Raw genomic sequence first — 17,461 nt, 5'->3', positions numbered from 1 at the left:
CACAAAAATGTACGGCATCGTTTTTTCCTAATTTATCTATGTTAATATTATGTAAAACAACGAATAAAGTGTAGAAAACTATTATATTTCATTAATCTACGATGTTTAAACTTTAACAAAATTTCTGGTTTTGCATTTCTCTATAACTTTTTTTAGAACGGTTTCTTTTGAACGGCAATACTATACAACAATTGAATTTTACAATATCATGTTAAAAAAAAAGTTCCCGTACAGGGTCAAATGACCTTACAGCTCTTTATATCAAGAATTCGATGAAATTAAGATGATTATTGGTATACATTTAAAAGAACAATTATTTTTTGACGGCATTGCTTTTAATAGTACTTTTGAGTGCTAGATAATGTTTTGGAACCGAAGCCGTACTTAGTCAAATGACCCCCTGGAGTGGGGAAAGAGAGGGGATTGCAACTCTCGATTTTTTCCCCTTGTCCCCATGATTTTTGTACGGCGTTGCGGAATAATGGATTAAAAGCAGTATAGCAATAGTATGACACAGATGCCGTACATGGTCAAATGACCAAATTTACCCCCGGTAACTCTCGGAAATTAAATAAAAATTCCGACTTGGTGGACCAACATTTTTGTACGGCACTGAGCGGTTTCTTATTATTTTTAATGGATCTATCGATGGTTAAGAATGCCGTACAAAAATATATGACCAAAATTTACCGAGTCTACCTGTACTTTTCAATTCTCATCTGCACTCAGTTGGACAGCTTACAAGTGACGGCATAGTGATGAATCTTATTATTTTTTGCTCTGCTATCGTTCTAGATATGTCCCCTGGTGGTTCATTTGACCCATATTTTTGTCCTATGCGGGCTTGTAGTCTAAGAGTGCATGTTAATAATATTGAAGCTTCATTTAATGTTCTTATATAAAACAAAAATATAAAAAATACACTTATCATCATCATCAATACTTATAATATAAAAATAAACAACCGACTTCAATCGTAGGTAGTAGTGAAGTAGTTCTTGAGATTAGCGCGTTCAACCAACCAAACAAACAAACTCTTCAGCTTTATAATATTACTACAGATTATACAGATAACATACACACAGTGATTAAATTATGTTTGAAATTAGCCTCGTAGTACCGTAATGTAATAAACATGCCTAATATGTGCTATAGTTGAGATGCATATGAAAATACATTATCTAATTAATTACCCTTTGATACATTTGATTACCTAAATTACGTGCATTGTAGTGAGAAGCTTTGCTTTCTAGTGTCCATACCATTTGCAAGGAGAATAAAAACACAATTTTTTTCAGAGAATATTTATTACATAGTTATATTTTGTAGAGCTTGATAAAACTTTTTCTATATAGACCTTTTTTTTGCATTTGTTATATTAAACTTTATTTAAATACTCTTTTTGTACACATAAAATATAATTCTTACAGAATAACAATATAATATCTTTCCTATATTTTCAATACCTATAACGTGCATATATCGCATTTTCATCTATAGAAGATTTCATGTGAAAATTAAAGAAATTAAAGACTTAATGTTTATGCATCAATAGGTATTATCTGCATGAAAAATTTACGCAATTTTATGTGAACATTAACATTTTCACACAAACTAATAGCAGGGAACGTTATCAATTAGCCGGATGTAAGCACCAACTAAAGCGTGTGTATGACAGGCAAAATACTTCACACACCACTGCTTTTCAGGAAAAACATGAATAAATGCTTTAGAGAAGATAAAACGTGATAAAACTATACAATATACCTACCGTCGCATACAAAAACATTCATTTAACCAATTCAAAATTGGAGAATATTTTTAAACCTAACATTGTCACATTCTATTGTGTTAGTAATCGAAAAACTACAATATGTAGGTACAATGTTTGTTTTGGCCTACGCAAATATACGAATAAAATACCTTTCAATACAGTAGCGTACCCATACGTTTATAGTTGGAAAATCTATTTATTTCCATGCAAACGTTTAGAGTGCCACTCGGATCTACATGCCGCCCATAGTTCGACATGAAAGAATTTTAATTTCAGCAATCTAATAAACTAGTCTATTTGCGCGTCCTCAATTTTCATGCGAACTCGGGCTTTCAGCATATGAATGCCCACTCCGACATGTAGAGCTACCTACAATCTACATATCAAGTAGTTCAAAAGAATAATAATTTTAGGGTATATTTTTTCTGCGGCCGCTGGCCGGTCGGCGTTCGCATTTTATTGCACACTATTCCGGCGAATAACGCGCCGGGGGCTTAATGGTCCGGCCGGGGGACCACCCTCACGGAACCTCCACCGCATCGGTTGCGAATATTCAATATTTTTGCTTCAGAATTGAAGCCTCAGCGCGGCTAACCACTTATTAGTGGCCCAGTGATGTACGGCATTCAAAGCCACAATTCATAGAGCTTGCCTTAGCAATTACTGTTGGGAACGCTTTAAAACGAATCTCTTTAATGAATATTCCTCTCTGACGGAACATGGTAACAACCGAACCACGACCTGCTTTTTTTAAATGTATATTCAATTTGTCGCAATTTCTCGTTTTTATAAACTTAATTTCAACATATTTTAAAAGTGACGAAGTAGCTATTAAACTGTAACATTTAAATGAGAAAACAGAAAAAAATAAACATTTCAATGAAAATAAATAATGAACCCACTTTTTATAGCATGTTTTATTCGTTGTGGTGTGGGCGGTCTAACGTTTTCAATAAAATACATAAACCCCGGGAGATTAATGAAATCCTTTTTCCGATGGTTCCAGGTAATCACGCGAGGCCTTTCAATCGCCGGGAATTGTTTGTTCAACTTGTTAAATTGCGAATGCTGACGACGATGAAGCAATTTCCGACATCTAAAACTGTTGCTGTTTACAGATCCACATACGTTGCCTGTGTAACGTTCGCAGTTCGTTCGACTCATCAACGCATATTTGATTGTAAATATTCGAAAAAATCGTTTGTTGAAAATGTGGTCAACGATTTTGGTTACTTTTATCAGGGGCTGGATCGCAATGAAATCTACGGTTAAAACCTAAAAGTATTGCACGGCTACGCTGCCCGCGAGGGGGAACATACCGGCTACCCACCACATGAAACCATTGAACTTATTGCTTTTGGCTTTATTTGCATGGTTATGACGTCACCAACTTTTAAAATGTTATTCAACTTAATTGTTCCGCAATTAAGTTTTAAATATGAATATTTAACATGAAATAAGGGAACTTGAATTACTGTGCCATTTTTTTTCATTTTCGTTCGCAAAATTAATACTTAATTATAATATTTTTTACTGCATGCTCACATAATAGGAGGTAAAAACAAAAATCTCCAATACAAAGCATAAGAAAACTCATTAGTAGTGTAACAAGGAAGCCTTTTTTTAAGTAACCGCTAACTTTAAATATCAAATTAATATAATTATAATTATGTATAATAAAATTCTTTAAAACCAAAATGTCTCTTTCTTTTTTTTTACCCAAACCCCCGCTTCTTCCTATCTTATCCAGATAAATTTCCTTTGTAGATAACAGTGGTACCTAAGTATCTGGTATATTCGAATAAAAAGTAAAAACTATATATTTATACCGTACCTTTTGGCTTTTATACACATATTTTATTCACATTATACAATTATAAATTTTTATTTACAAAATATATTTCGTAATATGAAATTATAAAACAATAATATAAGCATATAAGTTAAACCACATAAACATTCGACCGTAAACTACCCGATTTAAAATTCCAAAACTTGTAGCGAAAGCTTTGGTCTTTTACTCTTTAAAAAGTTAAGAATTGGCCCTCCCCGACTTACGTATAGCTATTAGCCCTCTATCGCATAAAGTATTCTCTTGGAAAAACTTGGCAAAGTTAGAGCCGTCGACGTGCCCGACTTGCTCCTCGATTGTGGAACTCTTCGTTTACTTACAATTTACAGAAGTCGCGCGAAACTTTTCTTCAAGCGGGCTCCTTTGATAGCGGCTGTAGATTCTTATACGACATCCTAATAGATGGGAAGTTACTTTAAAACACCAAACGAATGACAATCGACTTATTTTGCGAGATTCAAAGCACAGCCTTTTTCATCAAGTTTCAAACTTTGTGATTTCTGATAGCATCGATTGTTAGTTAAAATAAATAAATAGGCAATAGTTGAATAAATACTTCTTGGTATTTTATTGTAGTATTCTAAGAAAGTTAAATCATAAACTGCCACCCTTTGCAAATCGCAATATTCATCGTATTCTAAACCGGTAAATAACACGTTTGCGATTCAAAAACTAGTTCAATGAAACATCGAAACGTGCTGACTCTTTTGAAAAGCGGACATATGACTTCACTTTTAGCCATCGCGTATCCAGTAAATTGAAATGTCCACGAATACTAACCTAGTTTTGCGTTGCAGAGTTAAAGGAGTAATTTGTCGTTTAATTTAGTGTTATTGTGAATACAGCGAGCAACGAGTTAATATAATTATACAAAACAAGCTTTGACCGGCAGGTCCATAACTGATACATACATAGGTTTAAATGTAACCTATCTCCTATTATAGTATTAACCCAGTATTATAATACATATTATCTGTGCCATCTCCTAACGGTGCATTTACATGAAACGAGCAAATGCTCATCCTTGGGTACCCCGCTATGTCAAATACTTTTAGTGTAAACAGGCTTAGAGCGTTCTTTCGTTGTTCTTAGTGCGTTCGAAATGATTCAATGCAATGTTCTAATACTGAACAACACTCAATACGAGTTTTCATTTAGGTACACTAATTATACGAATAAAAGATCACGAAAAATGCTCTTGCTCTAGCTCTAGCTCTATGTTCGTTTGATATAAATACACCGTAAAATGTCTTAATGATTTTTCTCGAATTTTTGATGCACGTTACACCGTCACAACATAAAGGAATAACAGTAGAATAAGCAGTAGAATATGAGTAGAATGTATAGATGAATTAACATGCTAAATTACTCAATTAAAAAAAACATTGAATTACTTTTACTTTATAATACTAATACTTCATTCTATAAAAAAACATTATAACCATGATCTGCAAATGAACACAGACAGTCAATACAACATGAAGATAATAGTTGCTCACAATAGACTCTATTAACTACTAGCGGTCCGCCCCGGCTTCGCCCGTGGTACATATTTACGTTTTCTCTACATAAAAACCATCCTCGTACTTCAAGGAATATAATAAAAAAAGAATTATCGAAATCGGTTCAGCCGTTCTCGAGTTATGCGCTTACCAACACATTTTGCGATTCATTTTTATATATAAGACTAGCGGTCCGCCCCGGCTTCGCCCGTGGTACATGTTTACGTTTTCTCTACATAAGAACCATCCTCGTACTTCAACGAATATAATAAAAAAAGAATTATCGAAATCGGTTCAGCCGTTCTCGAGTTATGCGCTTACCAACACATTTTGCGATTAATTTTTATATATATAAGAAGAAGATTTATTCAGGAGTTGGGAAAGGATCTATTTCAAGCACTCTGTACACGCTTTTTCTTTTCTTTCTTTGTTATCAATAGATATCTACGGCCTACCTACAATTAAAAAAAACTGTGCGTTAGGGATGAGAACTAGGACACAAGAAGGGTTTAAGAGGGTTTAAGAAACGAACCTACGTTACGTAACGTAGGTTCCTAGTAAAAACAAAAACTCAATATTATATTGTAATGAAGTCTAAAGACAAAAAGAAAAGCATAAAACCAATTAAATTATAAATTAAGTACCTACCTATACCTATTACAGGAGGTTACTACACAAAAGACATTTTTTGAGGTCAGAGAATAAAGAAAGCGTTTAATAATGAGACCTTCCATAAACGCCGCCCTTTCTTTTTATTTTGCTCATCCGACCCATCTTTGTGACGAGATTTGTATTTAGCATAAACTCGCGGCTCGAAATAATATTCTAGATTCCTCCATTTTAGATACCTAAACATAAAATCTGAAATCGTAAATCCGTTTTTACTTTAATTTATTCCTACTAAGTAAGTATAGGTAGGTATTTCCTATTTACGAAAAATATAGTAATACCTACGTAGGTACAAAATTTTAACACAATCGTTGTAGTACTCTTTTAATCGATTGTGTAAGTAGGTACAGTGTTCGCAGAAAAATAAGATGATGGAATTCGAGAATCAAACAAATTCTACGGTTCGTTCCAAACATTATTTTGAGTGTTTAGATGAATTACTTTACAATTAATTTAGAAATGTTTATTTTGCATATTTGAGAAGGTATACCAGATAAGAGAATATATCGTCGGAACGATCTATCGATTTAAATTAGTTTTTAGAGAACCTCATAAAAATTGAACCGAAAACTCCCTTATTTTGTTATTACAAAATAAGGGAGTTACATAATACATATTTAGCTTATCTTTCTTGTAACACGATCAAACCTAAATATGGGGGCTCCTAAGGGCCTATAACATTGCAGTTTATACAAGCGCAGGACCGTTGAGTGAACTTTGGTATCTACAAAGTACCAACATTTTCTCAGAAGCACACATTGATATTTGATATCATCGCGAATTTTTTTCAGTTTCGCCAGAAACCTTCAAAAGGGAATCATAAAAATAAAAAGACTAGCATAGAATCATTAAATACTTTTATTTTGTTGTCTTGGTTGATGAATATGGAAAATAAATAATTTTAATATTATTTCGTTAAGAAAATTTCAGTTTACTGATTTTTATTATTCGTTTCCAGCATAAACTAAAGCCTCGCCTCTTGGTAAACATTTGTTGAGCAACAGTTGATCTACAGACAACAATGCTGCTGGGAACTTTGTTTAAATGTTGTCGCTCCTCGGGCCGAAACTTATCAACATGCCTTATCAATTTTTTTAACATGCGCTGTTGCTAGCAACATTTTGACAGAAACTCCGCAACAAGGTAAGCCAACTTTGTTGCGAAACAAATGTTTATCATGAAGACAGTACATCTCAATATTTTCAACATGAAACATAAAATAATAATAAAAAAATTAATCCAGTGGAAATAATAATTTATATATTATTTAATAATTTATATAGGGTCAACCAGGGCAAATGCAACTAAAAAATAACAAGTTTCAAGTTTGATCGGTTGCAGTTATCTCCTTTTATATTTGGTCATTTATTTGACCCATTTATTGTTTTTTGTATTTATTCAAGATTATTTTAAACCAATCAAGCAATACAGTAGTCTTATAAATAACTGGTAGTGAGAATATTTCCTAAAATTGGTAGAAAAAGTTACATTAACCCCTAGTCGGGGGTAAATGCAACTAACTGCCATAGCTCTTCTTCTATTTCATATAAAACAACGAATATAGAATATATTTATGAGATTTCATGTTATTCATAGGATTTTGAACTGTATTACCGCGTAGCAAGGACTAGTTTTCAGAAAAAAACTTATTTTTTTGATTGTGGGGCAAATGCAACTATTTGTTAGAGAATTAGTGTGGGGAATGCAAAAAACTTATTCATCGATATTTTTTTTATTATTCTGCGTGTGATTTGTATCGTACTATTGTGTATTAGATACGTAGTATATTATTATTAGTCTGTGGTATTAGGGAACTATTGCTACAATAACGTTGTGATCGTAGATGGCGCCGCATTATTTAGAGGAAAAACTCATGTACTTTGATTTACCACTTTAAATCGCAACAAAAAAAAATTACAGTGCCCCTACCTACTAAGTCAATTTTAGTTTTTGGTCAGAACAAATAATATTCTTTGTGTTAAATATTGTTAAAAACGTAAACCAAACAAAATACGTTTATTAGTTAATCAACCGTTTACTAAAAATTACTTGAACAATCACAGAACTATCCTACCTATCGTTTTTAGTTATATTCTTTAACCTCGCTTTTTTATCTAATTTGAATTTTACTTATGAACCCGTCTCTGGGTATAATATCGAAGAAATAATCGATGGTTCTTCTTTAATTAATCATAAAGAAAGTATATTTTGACCACCAAGAAGGACATAATACCTAAATTAAAAATATCGACACTGTCACATCACTAGTGTTTTTAGTTTCATACAAAAATATAAGGGGCTATTGTAACTAACCTCACAGTTGCAATAACCTCACAGTTAAATTTTCATGAGGCAAATGTAACTGCATCAATAACACAAAATAGAGTCAACTAACGCATTAAAAATATAAATGAAATATGCTTAACGGCTTGTGATAATCGTGTCCAATCAAAAACACCTGCAAAAAATCACTCCTAAACAATTTTTTTGTCTGTAAAACTCGACACCTGTTTTTACGCACACCAACTTCAAAATAGCGGTTTGACACAATGGCCTATCAATCAAATAGTTTTCATCGTAGTGGCACCATCTATTACTTGTAAGATTTATTAGTCGTTGAGTTATTGAATCATAGGTGGCGATATATTACAACAACTCTAATAAATTAGTTATGATAACTAGTTGCCATAGCCCCATAGTTGCATTTGCCCCGGTTGACCCTATATTAAATAATATTATGGGCCCTCTTCACAATAGCCTGTGATGGGCGAGTATAGGCAATCACGATAGTGTAGAGGGCTTAAATGTCTGGCTAAAATGATCGACCGTCATTGCAGATGTTTATTTAAAATCGCCGTAATGGCGGCAAACATTGATGATCATTTGTTGGGCCAACGCTGTCGATTGTGAAGAGATCCGAATCGTTTGTTAAGAGGAAACAATATTAAACCAACGCGAACGATCACTTAATTAAAATGTGTGAAATATACTAAGCACTATTTGAATTAATGAACTTTTTACAAAACTAATTTTTCTTGAAATATTCATAACATTTGACTTGACTTAGTACATCAATAGTTTGAACCAGAGACACCAACATTTTTTTAACTAATTTAAGTAAATATTATACAAATATCTGGTTGTATGTAATATTTTATAAGATGCATTAATATAGAGTATAGAATACGCTATTACAAGGATTTTAATTGCCTACAAAATAGGTTAGAATTAATATTTACAATTAACAGTCACTTTATTTTATTTTTGCCTTTATTTACATCCTTTTTTCACTAAATATCTAAAGTAGAACACCTAATCATAATAAATAAATAATATACCTAGATACTACACCTAGTTTTCGCATGTTTCTACCTTATTACTAATTGAATATTATTAATTGAATATGTATTGACATACTATTTTTACACGCATTTCCACGCATCGATAATCTTAAAAAATTAAAGTAATCTAATTTAAATAATATTATAATATGAAAACATAAATAAAGTTAATATATAAACATTCAATTTTATACAAAGCCTGAGAGTAATTTCAAAAACTGCGTTTTCATCATCCTCTTCAAAAGTCAATTTTTTTTTAATAACTTACATAATCACTATAAAAACACATATTTACAATAAACAATAAGTGCAAACCGCATTTTAAAAATGTTCTAAGCACCTCAAACACCTTATTTCATCAAACACCCACAGTATTCCATTACCAAGTATAATTGGTAAATAATGTCATGTCATTGTTATTATTAAAATGTCTCTGTCTGCGCCTCACACGGCGCGGCTCTTCATTGGGAGCAGCCGAAGATCAAAAAAGCACCATTTTCTCTAAAGTGCTGCGTGCTAGTCAATCGTTGTGAATCTTCATTGGGTCCGTGAACTGCGCGGTCAGGATGTAGAACAGAGCCGGAGCTGGTACTAACGTCAGATACCATAGTTCCTTGAAGCCGGTTAACGATATAATGCCGTATCCATGTATCAGCCAATGGCCGAGAAGTATGATGAGGTTTCTCGCGTTTTTCACGGATGAAACGAGGAGCGCGGGTGCTGATTGATCGATTTTTATCGAGAAGTGCGATGCTGATGTCATCATAGATATGATTATGATGATGTAGGGGAAGGCACAATCTGTAACAGATTAAATATGAATATAGTTTGCTATTTGTGTGTTCTGAACATTACATATAGTCAAAATTTGTGTCCAAAAAATAAAAATACAAAAAAAATAACCGGACTAATCCATTTTTATGTGTATTACAGTATATTCGTAAAAATTTTTAAACAGTTCCCATACACAACTTTAGAGATATCGTATTTTTAATTACATGCAGTTTTCGGAAAATGCAAAATAAGGTGCCACAGACAAGCGATTTTGGTCGACATTGTGAGTAAGAAGCCACTTAGCCGTTTAGCAGGAATAAAAAGGAATCATTCAAATAACAATCAAAATTACTATACTAATAATAATTGAGCATAAAGTTTAAACTTACATATCAATCCCGCTGCTACAGTATGAGTGAGGACCAATATGGGGTAGAAATACAATGCACTGTAGATGGCCTGCTTGCCGGCGTTGTTCTTAAGCCACGCAAGTAATATTGGCCTTAATGTCACAGTTAGTAGCAGACTGAATGCATATATCAGTAGTACTATGGTATATCTGAAATACATCACATTTTTAAAAAAAATTGAAATCTAGTTAATCTATAAAAATCAAATAGAAAAAGAAGTACCAAGACAGAATTAATTTCTGCACATAAATTTTGTTCAAAAAACTGTAACACATTGTGAATCAAAATAAATAAATTTGAATTTAAATTCATGATACAGACCAAAGTTAAAAGTATGTGCTCTATATTACATATGCATGTTTTTCACAACTTACAACGGATACACAGCTTCTTGTGTACAGTGCAGTGTTTCCTTATAATCCGGTTGAGGGTTATGCAGCAAGGTGTACCAGTCTGACAGGGCCTTCGGTGTACACACATGGAGAGCTAGCAACCCCGTAGGCGGCAACACTAGTAGTGCACCTATTGTACCTGTCAATACTTCTATGAACGCACAGAAGTGTTGCGTCACTGTTGTTGCTTTTCTGAAATTTTTAATTGGACATAAATAATATTTTTTTGTTTTTTATTTCAATTTTAAATTAAATTCACATACTAGTAGTATTCAGTATCAAGAACTGATATTTAAATTGCAGTTACTAAAATTGTAGAAATACAAAACTAAAACAAGTAAATTCATGTTTTACAGTACCTAGGAAAACAATTAGTATAGGTATGTATTTTAATTATAGAGTAAGTAAATGGATTAACTTTTCATAATCTTACTTTTTTCCAGGAGCGACCATGTCAATAAAGAACCAGTGGAGAACTAAAGGCAGAAGAACCATGAAACCAAGATACTGCCAGTCGTACAGTGTTGGCTCATCCGCACACTCAACGCAATAGCTCGATGCATTGGTTCTATATCCTCGGGGACAAGCTCCACATTCACTCCAGGAGTTATCCGATAACTCTGTCCTGCCACAGTAAAGTCCAGGGCAAGTTCGTACAGCCGACATATTTTCTGAGTTTGAAGACAATGTACGACCGAGAACTTGTTATCTATTTCGAAAGCGGTATCTTCACAATAAACGACATACGATAATAGATTATACGTTCACTTAGAGCGCTTTCATTTTTTTAAATTATTTTCCCATTTCCAAAACAAAATATTTACGGAACTCTGAACCACAGCTCTGAACTCAAAAATCAAATTTTGACATTTTCGTAATTGAAGATTTTAGACATTTGACAGTTTGTAAATGGCAGCAAGGTATTTGAGCTACGAGTAAAAATTACGACTTTAAGTACTTAATCTTTTTAACAACACTAGCACAGTATTTTCTAGTGTTTAAATTTACGCGAGTATTATACATTTAGAAATTAATGATTTTTAACGCATTTAAAACGCGATTTTAAGTGTCCGGAACGACGGGAAAGTAATAAATCGCGTTTAAAATCAGTTCAAAAATCTTTAATTTCTAAACACTATCACAGTCAGTCTACAATCTACACTTATTTAGTATGGAATCCTATCCTACTACTATTACGATTGTAACTATCTTGCGATGAAGCAGAAAAAAGTGGATAAAGTGTAGTATGAAAAATATTATGATTATTCAACTTTTGAAAAGCGAAGTGTAGCAGCATGGTAGCAACAACATTATGAATTCAAGCTGTTTTAATTTTATTAAATAATAGTAAACTACTCGATATGGTATGCTTATGTACAAGTTTTTATAGGTTCCTAATTTTCCGAGGACATAATATAAAATAAGACACATTTTTTATTAAAAATACTTTAATGAATCATAAACTTTTATTAGAATAAGTAACATAAATAGAAAATAATAAATTAAAACAAGAATTACTAACGTTGTTTACATTACAATGCTTTAAACTTTCCTTTATCTCCAAATTTGTTAACAAAGCGGGCATAAAGTCGTCTGTAAACTATACGCAACATGAAGTAAGTAGCCGAAAGTAATATTAATGATACTGAAAGCAAGATGCCAGCGATATCTAACATGTAGTATTTGACGAATGATATGCCAACTGCTGGGGACCGTAGATACTTCGCGCCGCCATTGCGTAGAACGTATTCCGTCCACCAGACAGCGTTGTCAGGGCCGGAAATCACGGGGCTCACAACCATACTCTTCAATTTTATCATTTCATTCTTGTACCTGTAAAGTAACATAATAATAAATTAGTTTTTTGTTAGAGAGACACTTTTGACCGATTTAATTTGGTATATTATGTCTGGTACTATTACACAAACGTACTTATTATTCGTTGCAACTTCAGTCACCACTTGTTTCAAAGTCTCCTTTTCCAAAGAATAAATGTCCAAAATTTCTCCTGTTCCATATCGAGTAATTTCACTAATAAAGACTTTTCTGGAACGCACTGTTGGTAAACCAATTATTGGAACTTCGTAGAAAATAGCCTCTTCTAAGGAACGTGGTCCACCATGTGTTATAAAAGCCTTAACATTAGGATGAGCTGAAATACAAATAAAAAAACATAAATAGTCATAGACCGGCAACGTCTCAAGTAATCCAAAAGGCAGGCAGGTTATCATTATTCTTTAGAATAGTAGGAAGGATTTTCTATGAATATAAGAAGTTGGTAATTACCCAAAATTTCCTGTTGAGGAAACCAAACATTGGCAATCACGTTTCCTGACAAATTCACCATTGTCGTGTTGCCAATCTTCCACAGTACTATAAATGGCATCTCTCGGAACGCATCAGCCAGAGTTTGCAGTATACTACTGGAAAGATGTTCTGGTTCCTGAATGGCGCCAAAACTGAAGTATATGACACCTTTCGGCGCTGAATCCAAAATTGTTTTTAACTCCTGAGAACAATTTAATTTGAATAAGACAATTTAATGAGAATAAGAATAAGAATCCGACCAATAAAAATTAAAAACATACCTACTAACTACACAAACAACAATAATTTATACATTTACCTGTTGTAATGGAAATCCTGGCTTAATTTGAAGGCGATCGACGAAAGAAATTGCTGGTACAGTTGGTCTATTGCCGATTAAAAGTGGATTACTAGCTATTAACAAAATGTCAATATCATATTCGACTTCTATGAGCTCTCTATTTAGCCCAAACATTTTCTTAGCAGCAACATCGCAAAGGGGAAGATAATTATTATAATATTCGTTTCTCGTGCTGAAATAACGATATATCTCAACAATTTTTTGCCATCGCGTTAGATTTCTGTGGCTTAAGGTATTGACGTCTGGATAAAGTATGGGATGAATCGGAGTGCCTTTAGATTCATACTGGTGGATTTTTCCACTAGAAGCAGTGATAGAAATGTGTGGAATTTGATATTTTTCAGCAATCGCATACAAAAGTGGTACATCAGCTTCTGTTATAACGAGGTCAAATTTGACATTCGGGTTAATTAGCAAAGATGTCATCGGTTTCGACTTTAACTGGGCAATGGCTAATTTTAAAGATAGTTCATTCATACTTTTCAGTCGTGGAAAATAGTCATCGGTATCGGTATATAATCTCTTGTATTCCTCCCAAAATGGCGCTGATTCAGTTCCAACATTTAGTTCCACTATCCGTTCCATTTCTTGTGGGTTAAAGTTACCTGGATATGGGGTCATCATCACAACCGAATGTCCTCGTTGAACAAGTAGAGAAATATAACTCCTGAACACAAGATGATCAGAGAAGGACAAGGAAGAAAATAGTGCTAATATAGATGCACTTTCAACACCCTTACAAGCAAGAAATAATAAAAACACCACGCTTATTCGCCGAAGCCACGTCATCTTGTCTGTTTATGATACGCCTTCAGTCTCAAGTCGCTGAAGTAAAAATGGTACCTTTCCTTTGGTAACCCGAACGACACACTTAATCAAACATATAAATTAAACACAAGTGTTCCAAGCAAGGTCGGTACGGTATAATTTGAGCAATGCTTACTTTATATTTGCTCGCTACAAAAATTTTAATTTGAAATCTAAATGAATGATTTCATAATACTTTATTTATTTTATATCTAATAACAATATAACTACATCTATTCCAAATGTTCCGAAGTCTTGTCCCTAAAATAGTATATGATAGATAGTTAAAAACAAAAATATAAAATCAACAAAATAGAGACAAATATAGTTAAATCGTTTTATCTTTAGCCCCTTTTGTTCATCTCGGATTTTTATATATATACATATTTCTTACAAAACCGAAAACAAGCGTAAACATTAAACAAGTCTCTGCAGCCCTTGAGTTTTATTTTTTGTGACCTTTATAGCAAACCTAGGTGCCCGATTTTTTTATGCGAATAAAATATAGGTATATTAGTATATTTTTAAAGTGTACTGTTCTGTCTTGGTTTGCACCTGATTTTCGTTCAAAACCGTCAATGTGCGTAACTACCCGCATACACAGATTTTAGATAATAATATGATGGTATAGATTGTCTAATCTAAAAATGAACGCCCCTCCACTAAACTTAATTGTTTCAATGTGTGAGGACAAATAATTATTGAACCACTTTATATGTGTGCGCGCGTCGATTCTACTGCAAACTTTGACACTCGCGCACTGATTTGTCAACTAATCGGGCGATCAGTTCAGGTGCCTAGCATTGTATGGCGGGGAGAGCGCGCTATGTACGGAATGACACGTCCGTTCTGTCGTGCATCGCGTCATTTATGCACTAGTTGGCCAACTGGTCCTGTCGTTCGGGCATGGACGGGACTGGAGGACTGAACGACCAATGAGGCAGACCAATTTGTGTGTATTGCGTCTATACACGTACTTTGAATGTGAGCGTAAACACAGTGGAGGGGCGTTCATTTTTAGATTAGACAATCTATACTTAGGTAGCGGAAAATTATATAACGCTTTGCTTGCAATATTATATTGTCTATAGTTGTTGATCATAATCTTTATCAATTTGCCACCGCTTTTCGGTTGCTTAGCAACACATTCGCGCAACAAAGCAGAGCAAAAATCATATTTTCCTTGTTTTGAAATGGACAGAGATATATCAAGCTACTCCGTTGTTGGACGAATAGGTGAAGGTGCCCATGGTCTTGTGTTTAAAGCTCGCCACTTACCTACCGGTCGAGAAGTTGCTTTGAAGAAAATCCTCATCAAAAATCTCGAGGATGGAATACCGGTCAATGTTATGAGAGAAATAAAGGCACTGCAACTGTTACGATGTAAATATGTCAGTAAATTTTACTCATATTAATAGGATGTTTAATTATTGACCCTTCTCTGTACCATAACTCCCGTTCTTACTTGACAAAAAATTTAAAAAAGATCGTTAAATAGGAAGTACCTATCTGCTATAGACTCAAGTTAACTGCCTCTTGTATCCTTACCCAGCGGTTTATTAATATGAAAACATTTGTTTATTAAGTCTATTAATTTTAGGTAATAAAACTCTACGACATGTTTCCCCGAGGAATGAGCCTTGTTTTAGTACTGGAATACATGTGTTCCGGATTGTGGGATATGCTGCATCATAATCAACAAGAACTTACCGTCCCTAGAATCAAATCATACGCACAAATGTTATTGAAAGGAACGAGATATTTGCACGCTCATTATGTAATGCATAGAGTAAGTAGAACTTTATGGAAAAAATATCTTCATTTTATTGGACTATAAGTTCTTACAATGATAAAGCCAACTGAGATATAACATATTTTTTAAACGTATGCATCAATATATCCCATTTATTTCTAACAAAGGACCTCAAACCTGCAAATCTGCTCATAAATCATGAAGGGATTTTAAAAATAGCCGATCTGGGATTAGCGCGCTTATACTGGCCCGATGGCGGTCGGCCATATTCTCATCAAGTCGCCACGAGGTATATTTTTTATTCAATCTTTTCAATATTTTATCATGATATGACCTATATGTACATTGTACATTATTGTTACCGCGGATTCGTTCCTGTTCACGGAATCACATTAAGTACATTCCTGTAGATGTTTAACGAGGTTCCAAAGTTTAATTAAAATTGCAAGTCAAAACTTTTTTTTATATTAATAATTATTAACACAGAGTATATTTCACAACTAATGCGATTTTTGTAGATGGTACCGTGCACCCGAATTACTGTATGGCGCCCGATATTACAGTGAGAAAGTTGATATTTGGGCTGTGGGTTGTATTATGGCCGAGATGATAACGAAGCAACCACTTTTTTCTGTAAGAAGTTCTTTTTATAATTTAAAGTATTTACATAATATTAAATATCCTCCTCTCGTCTATCGTTCGTTCGCAAAAAATAATCAACGACTGCACCGGCTTTGAAGTATGAGGATAGATATAAGATAAAAGTATTAGAGTAACCGGAAGTGCAACGCTCGTTTAAGCAATAGTAAACAATTTTCAAAAGACTTATCCATCTCGCAGGGTGAATCAGATATAGAGCAGCTAGCGATAGTTCTACAGCATCTCGGCACGCCCACAGAAGAAACGTGGCCGGGCCATTCCGAACTACCCGACTACCATAAGATAACATTCCCCGAGTCCCCGCCAATGCCGTGGACGGATATACTACCTGGTGTGGACCCGGAGGCTATTCATTTTGTCAAATCTTTCATTTTATACGATGAAAAGAAAAGGATCCCGGCTAAAGAGGTATGCGAAAATTTTTAAGGTAATTTCAAGCAAAGTACCTTATAAAATATATCTGCATGAATGATATTGTAAACTTTTTGTATAACAACCATTGACATAGAAAACAACTCGATTCACAATCACGCTCAAAAATTGCAAAGGAAACTCTGCCTACGCGTCTATTGGGCAGAGTTTCCTTACACGCCTATTAGTATGTACAAGTCTTTGAACAATACTGCAATTAAATAAGGTGTTAATTTCAATGAATCGCCTGCTAAAATTAGTTATTAATTATTATAGACGATTGTGAGTCTAGGTGTTTATTAATTTTGTATGAGGTAAGTCAATGATAACAACACGTATTTTATTTCAGGCATTAAGGCATTCGTGGTTTCGATCAAAACCAGCGCCAGCTACTTTAGAAGACATGCCTAAACCAACTGCAAATAAATCGAAATGAATAAATGAAAAC

General features: G+C 33.8%; 3 protein-coding genes across 3 annotated transcripts; 1 reads left to right on the top strand and 2 right to left on the bottom strand.

Annotated features, from left to right (window-relative positions):
• Positions 1-9,512: 9,512 nt before the first annotated feature.
• LOC149900666 (JNK1/MAPK8-associated membrane protein) lies at positions 9,513-11,544 on the bottom strand. The gene is made up of 4 exons (XM_090112444.1): positions 11,148-11,544; positions 10,697-10,906; positions 10,302-10,471; positions 9,513-9,939 (listed from the first exon to the last, which is right to left on the bottom strand). The coding sequence occupies exons 1-4, from the start codon at positions 11,378-11,380 to the stop codon at positions 9,659-9,661; spliced, it is 894 nt and encodes a 297-aa protein (XP_089968570.1). The 5' UTR covers positions 11,381-11,544; the 3' UTR covers positions 9,513-9,658.
• Positions 11,545-12,177: 633 nt separating this feature from the next.
• Positions 12,178-14,279, bottom strand: LOC149900665 (UDP-glycosyltransferase UGT5-like). The gene is made up of 4 exons (XM_090112348.1): positions 13,341-14,279; positions 13,001-13,223; positions 12,647-12,866; positions 12,178-12,547 (listed from the first exon to the last, which is right to left on the bottom strand). Exons 1-4 carry the CDS (start codon positions 14,169-14,171, stop codon positions 12,247-12,249), a joined length of 1,575 nt encoding a protein of 524 aa, XP_089968474.1. The 5' UTR covers positions 14,172-14,279; the 3' UTR covers positions 12,178-12,246.
• A 953-nt stretch (positions 14,280-15,232) lies between these two features.
• Positions 15,233-17,449, top strand: LOC149900664 (cyclin-dependent kinase 20-like). The gene is made up of 6 exons (XM_090112711.1): positions 15,233-15,580; positions 15,790-15,978; positions 16,110-16,231; positions 16,461-16,575; positions 16,783-17,010; positions 17,363-17,449. Exons 1-6 carry the CDS (start codon positions 15,383-15,385, stop codon positions 17,447-17,449), a joined length of 939 nt encoding a protein of 312 aa, XP_089968837.1. The 5' UTR covers positions 15,233-15,382.
• Positions 17,450-17,461: the final 12 nt, after the last annotated feature.

This window comes from Colias eurytheme, chromosome 18 (genome assembly GCF_061535395.1).
Source record: "Colias eurytheme isolate Ceu_HAF_F1 chromosome 18, ilColEury1 Martin Lab GWU primary, whole genome shotgun sequence".
Classification (NCBI taxonomy): Eukaryota; Metazoa; Arthropoda; class Insecta; order Lepidoptera; family Pieridae; genus Colias; species Colias eurytheme.
Note: the sequence above shows the minus strand (reverse complement) of the source record. Positions and strands in the feature narration are given on the sequence as shown.

Excerpts from the sequence above, each read along its gene's own strand:
- LOC149900666 (XM_090112444.1), bottom strand. The coding sequence starts at position 11,380 with ATGTCGGCTGTACGAACTTGCCCTGGACTTTACTGTGGCAGGACAGAG. Across the intron at positions 10,907-11,147 it reads ATGGTCGCTCCTGGAAAAAA|AAAAGCAACAACAGTGACGC; the intron begins GTAAGATTATGA and ends TAAAAATTTCAG. Across the intron at positions 9,940-10,301 it reads TGTAGCAGCGGGATTGATAT|ATTGTGCCTTCCCCTACATC; the intron begins GTAAGTTTAAAC and ends AATCTGTTACAG.
- LOC149900665 (XM_090112348.1), bottom strand. The coding sequence starts at position 14,171 with ATGACGTGGCTTCGGCGAATAAGCGTGGTGTTTTTATTATTTCTTGCT. Across the intron at positions 13,224-13,340 it reads CAGGATTTCCATTACAACAG|GAGTTAAAAACAATTTTGGA; the intron begins GTAAATGTATAA and ends AATTGTTCTCAG. Across the intron at positions 12,867-13,000 it reads TCCTCAACAGGAAATTTTGG|CTCATCCTAATGTTAAGGCT; the intron begins GTAATTACCAAC and ends TTTGTATTTCAG.
- LOC149900664 (XM_090112711.1), top strand. The coding sequence starts at position 15,383 with ATGGACAGAGATATATCAAGCTACTCCGTTGTTGGACGAATAGGTGAA. Across the intron at positions 15,979-16,109 it reads CTCATTATGTAATGCATAGA|GACCTCAAACCTGCAAATCT; the intron begins GTAAGTAGAACT and ends TTTCTAACAAAG. Across the intron at positions 16,576-16,782 it reads CGAAGCAACCACTTTTTTCT|GGTGAATCAGATATAGAGCA; the intron begins GTAAGAAGTTCT and ends TCCATCTCGCAG.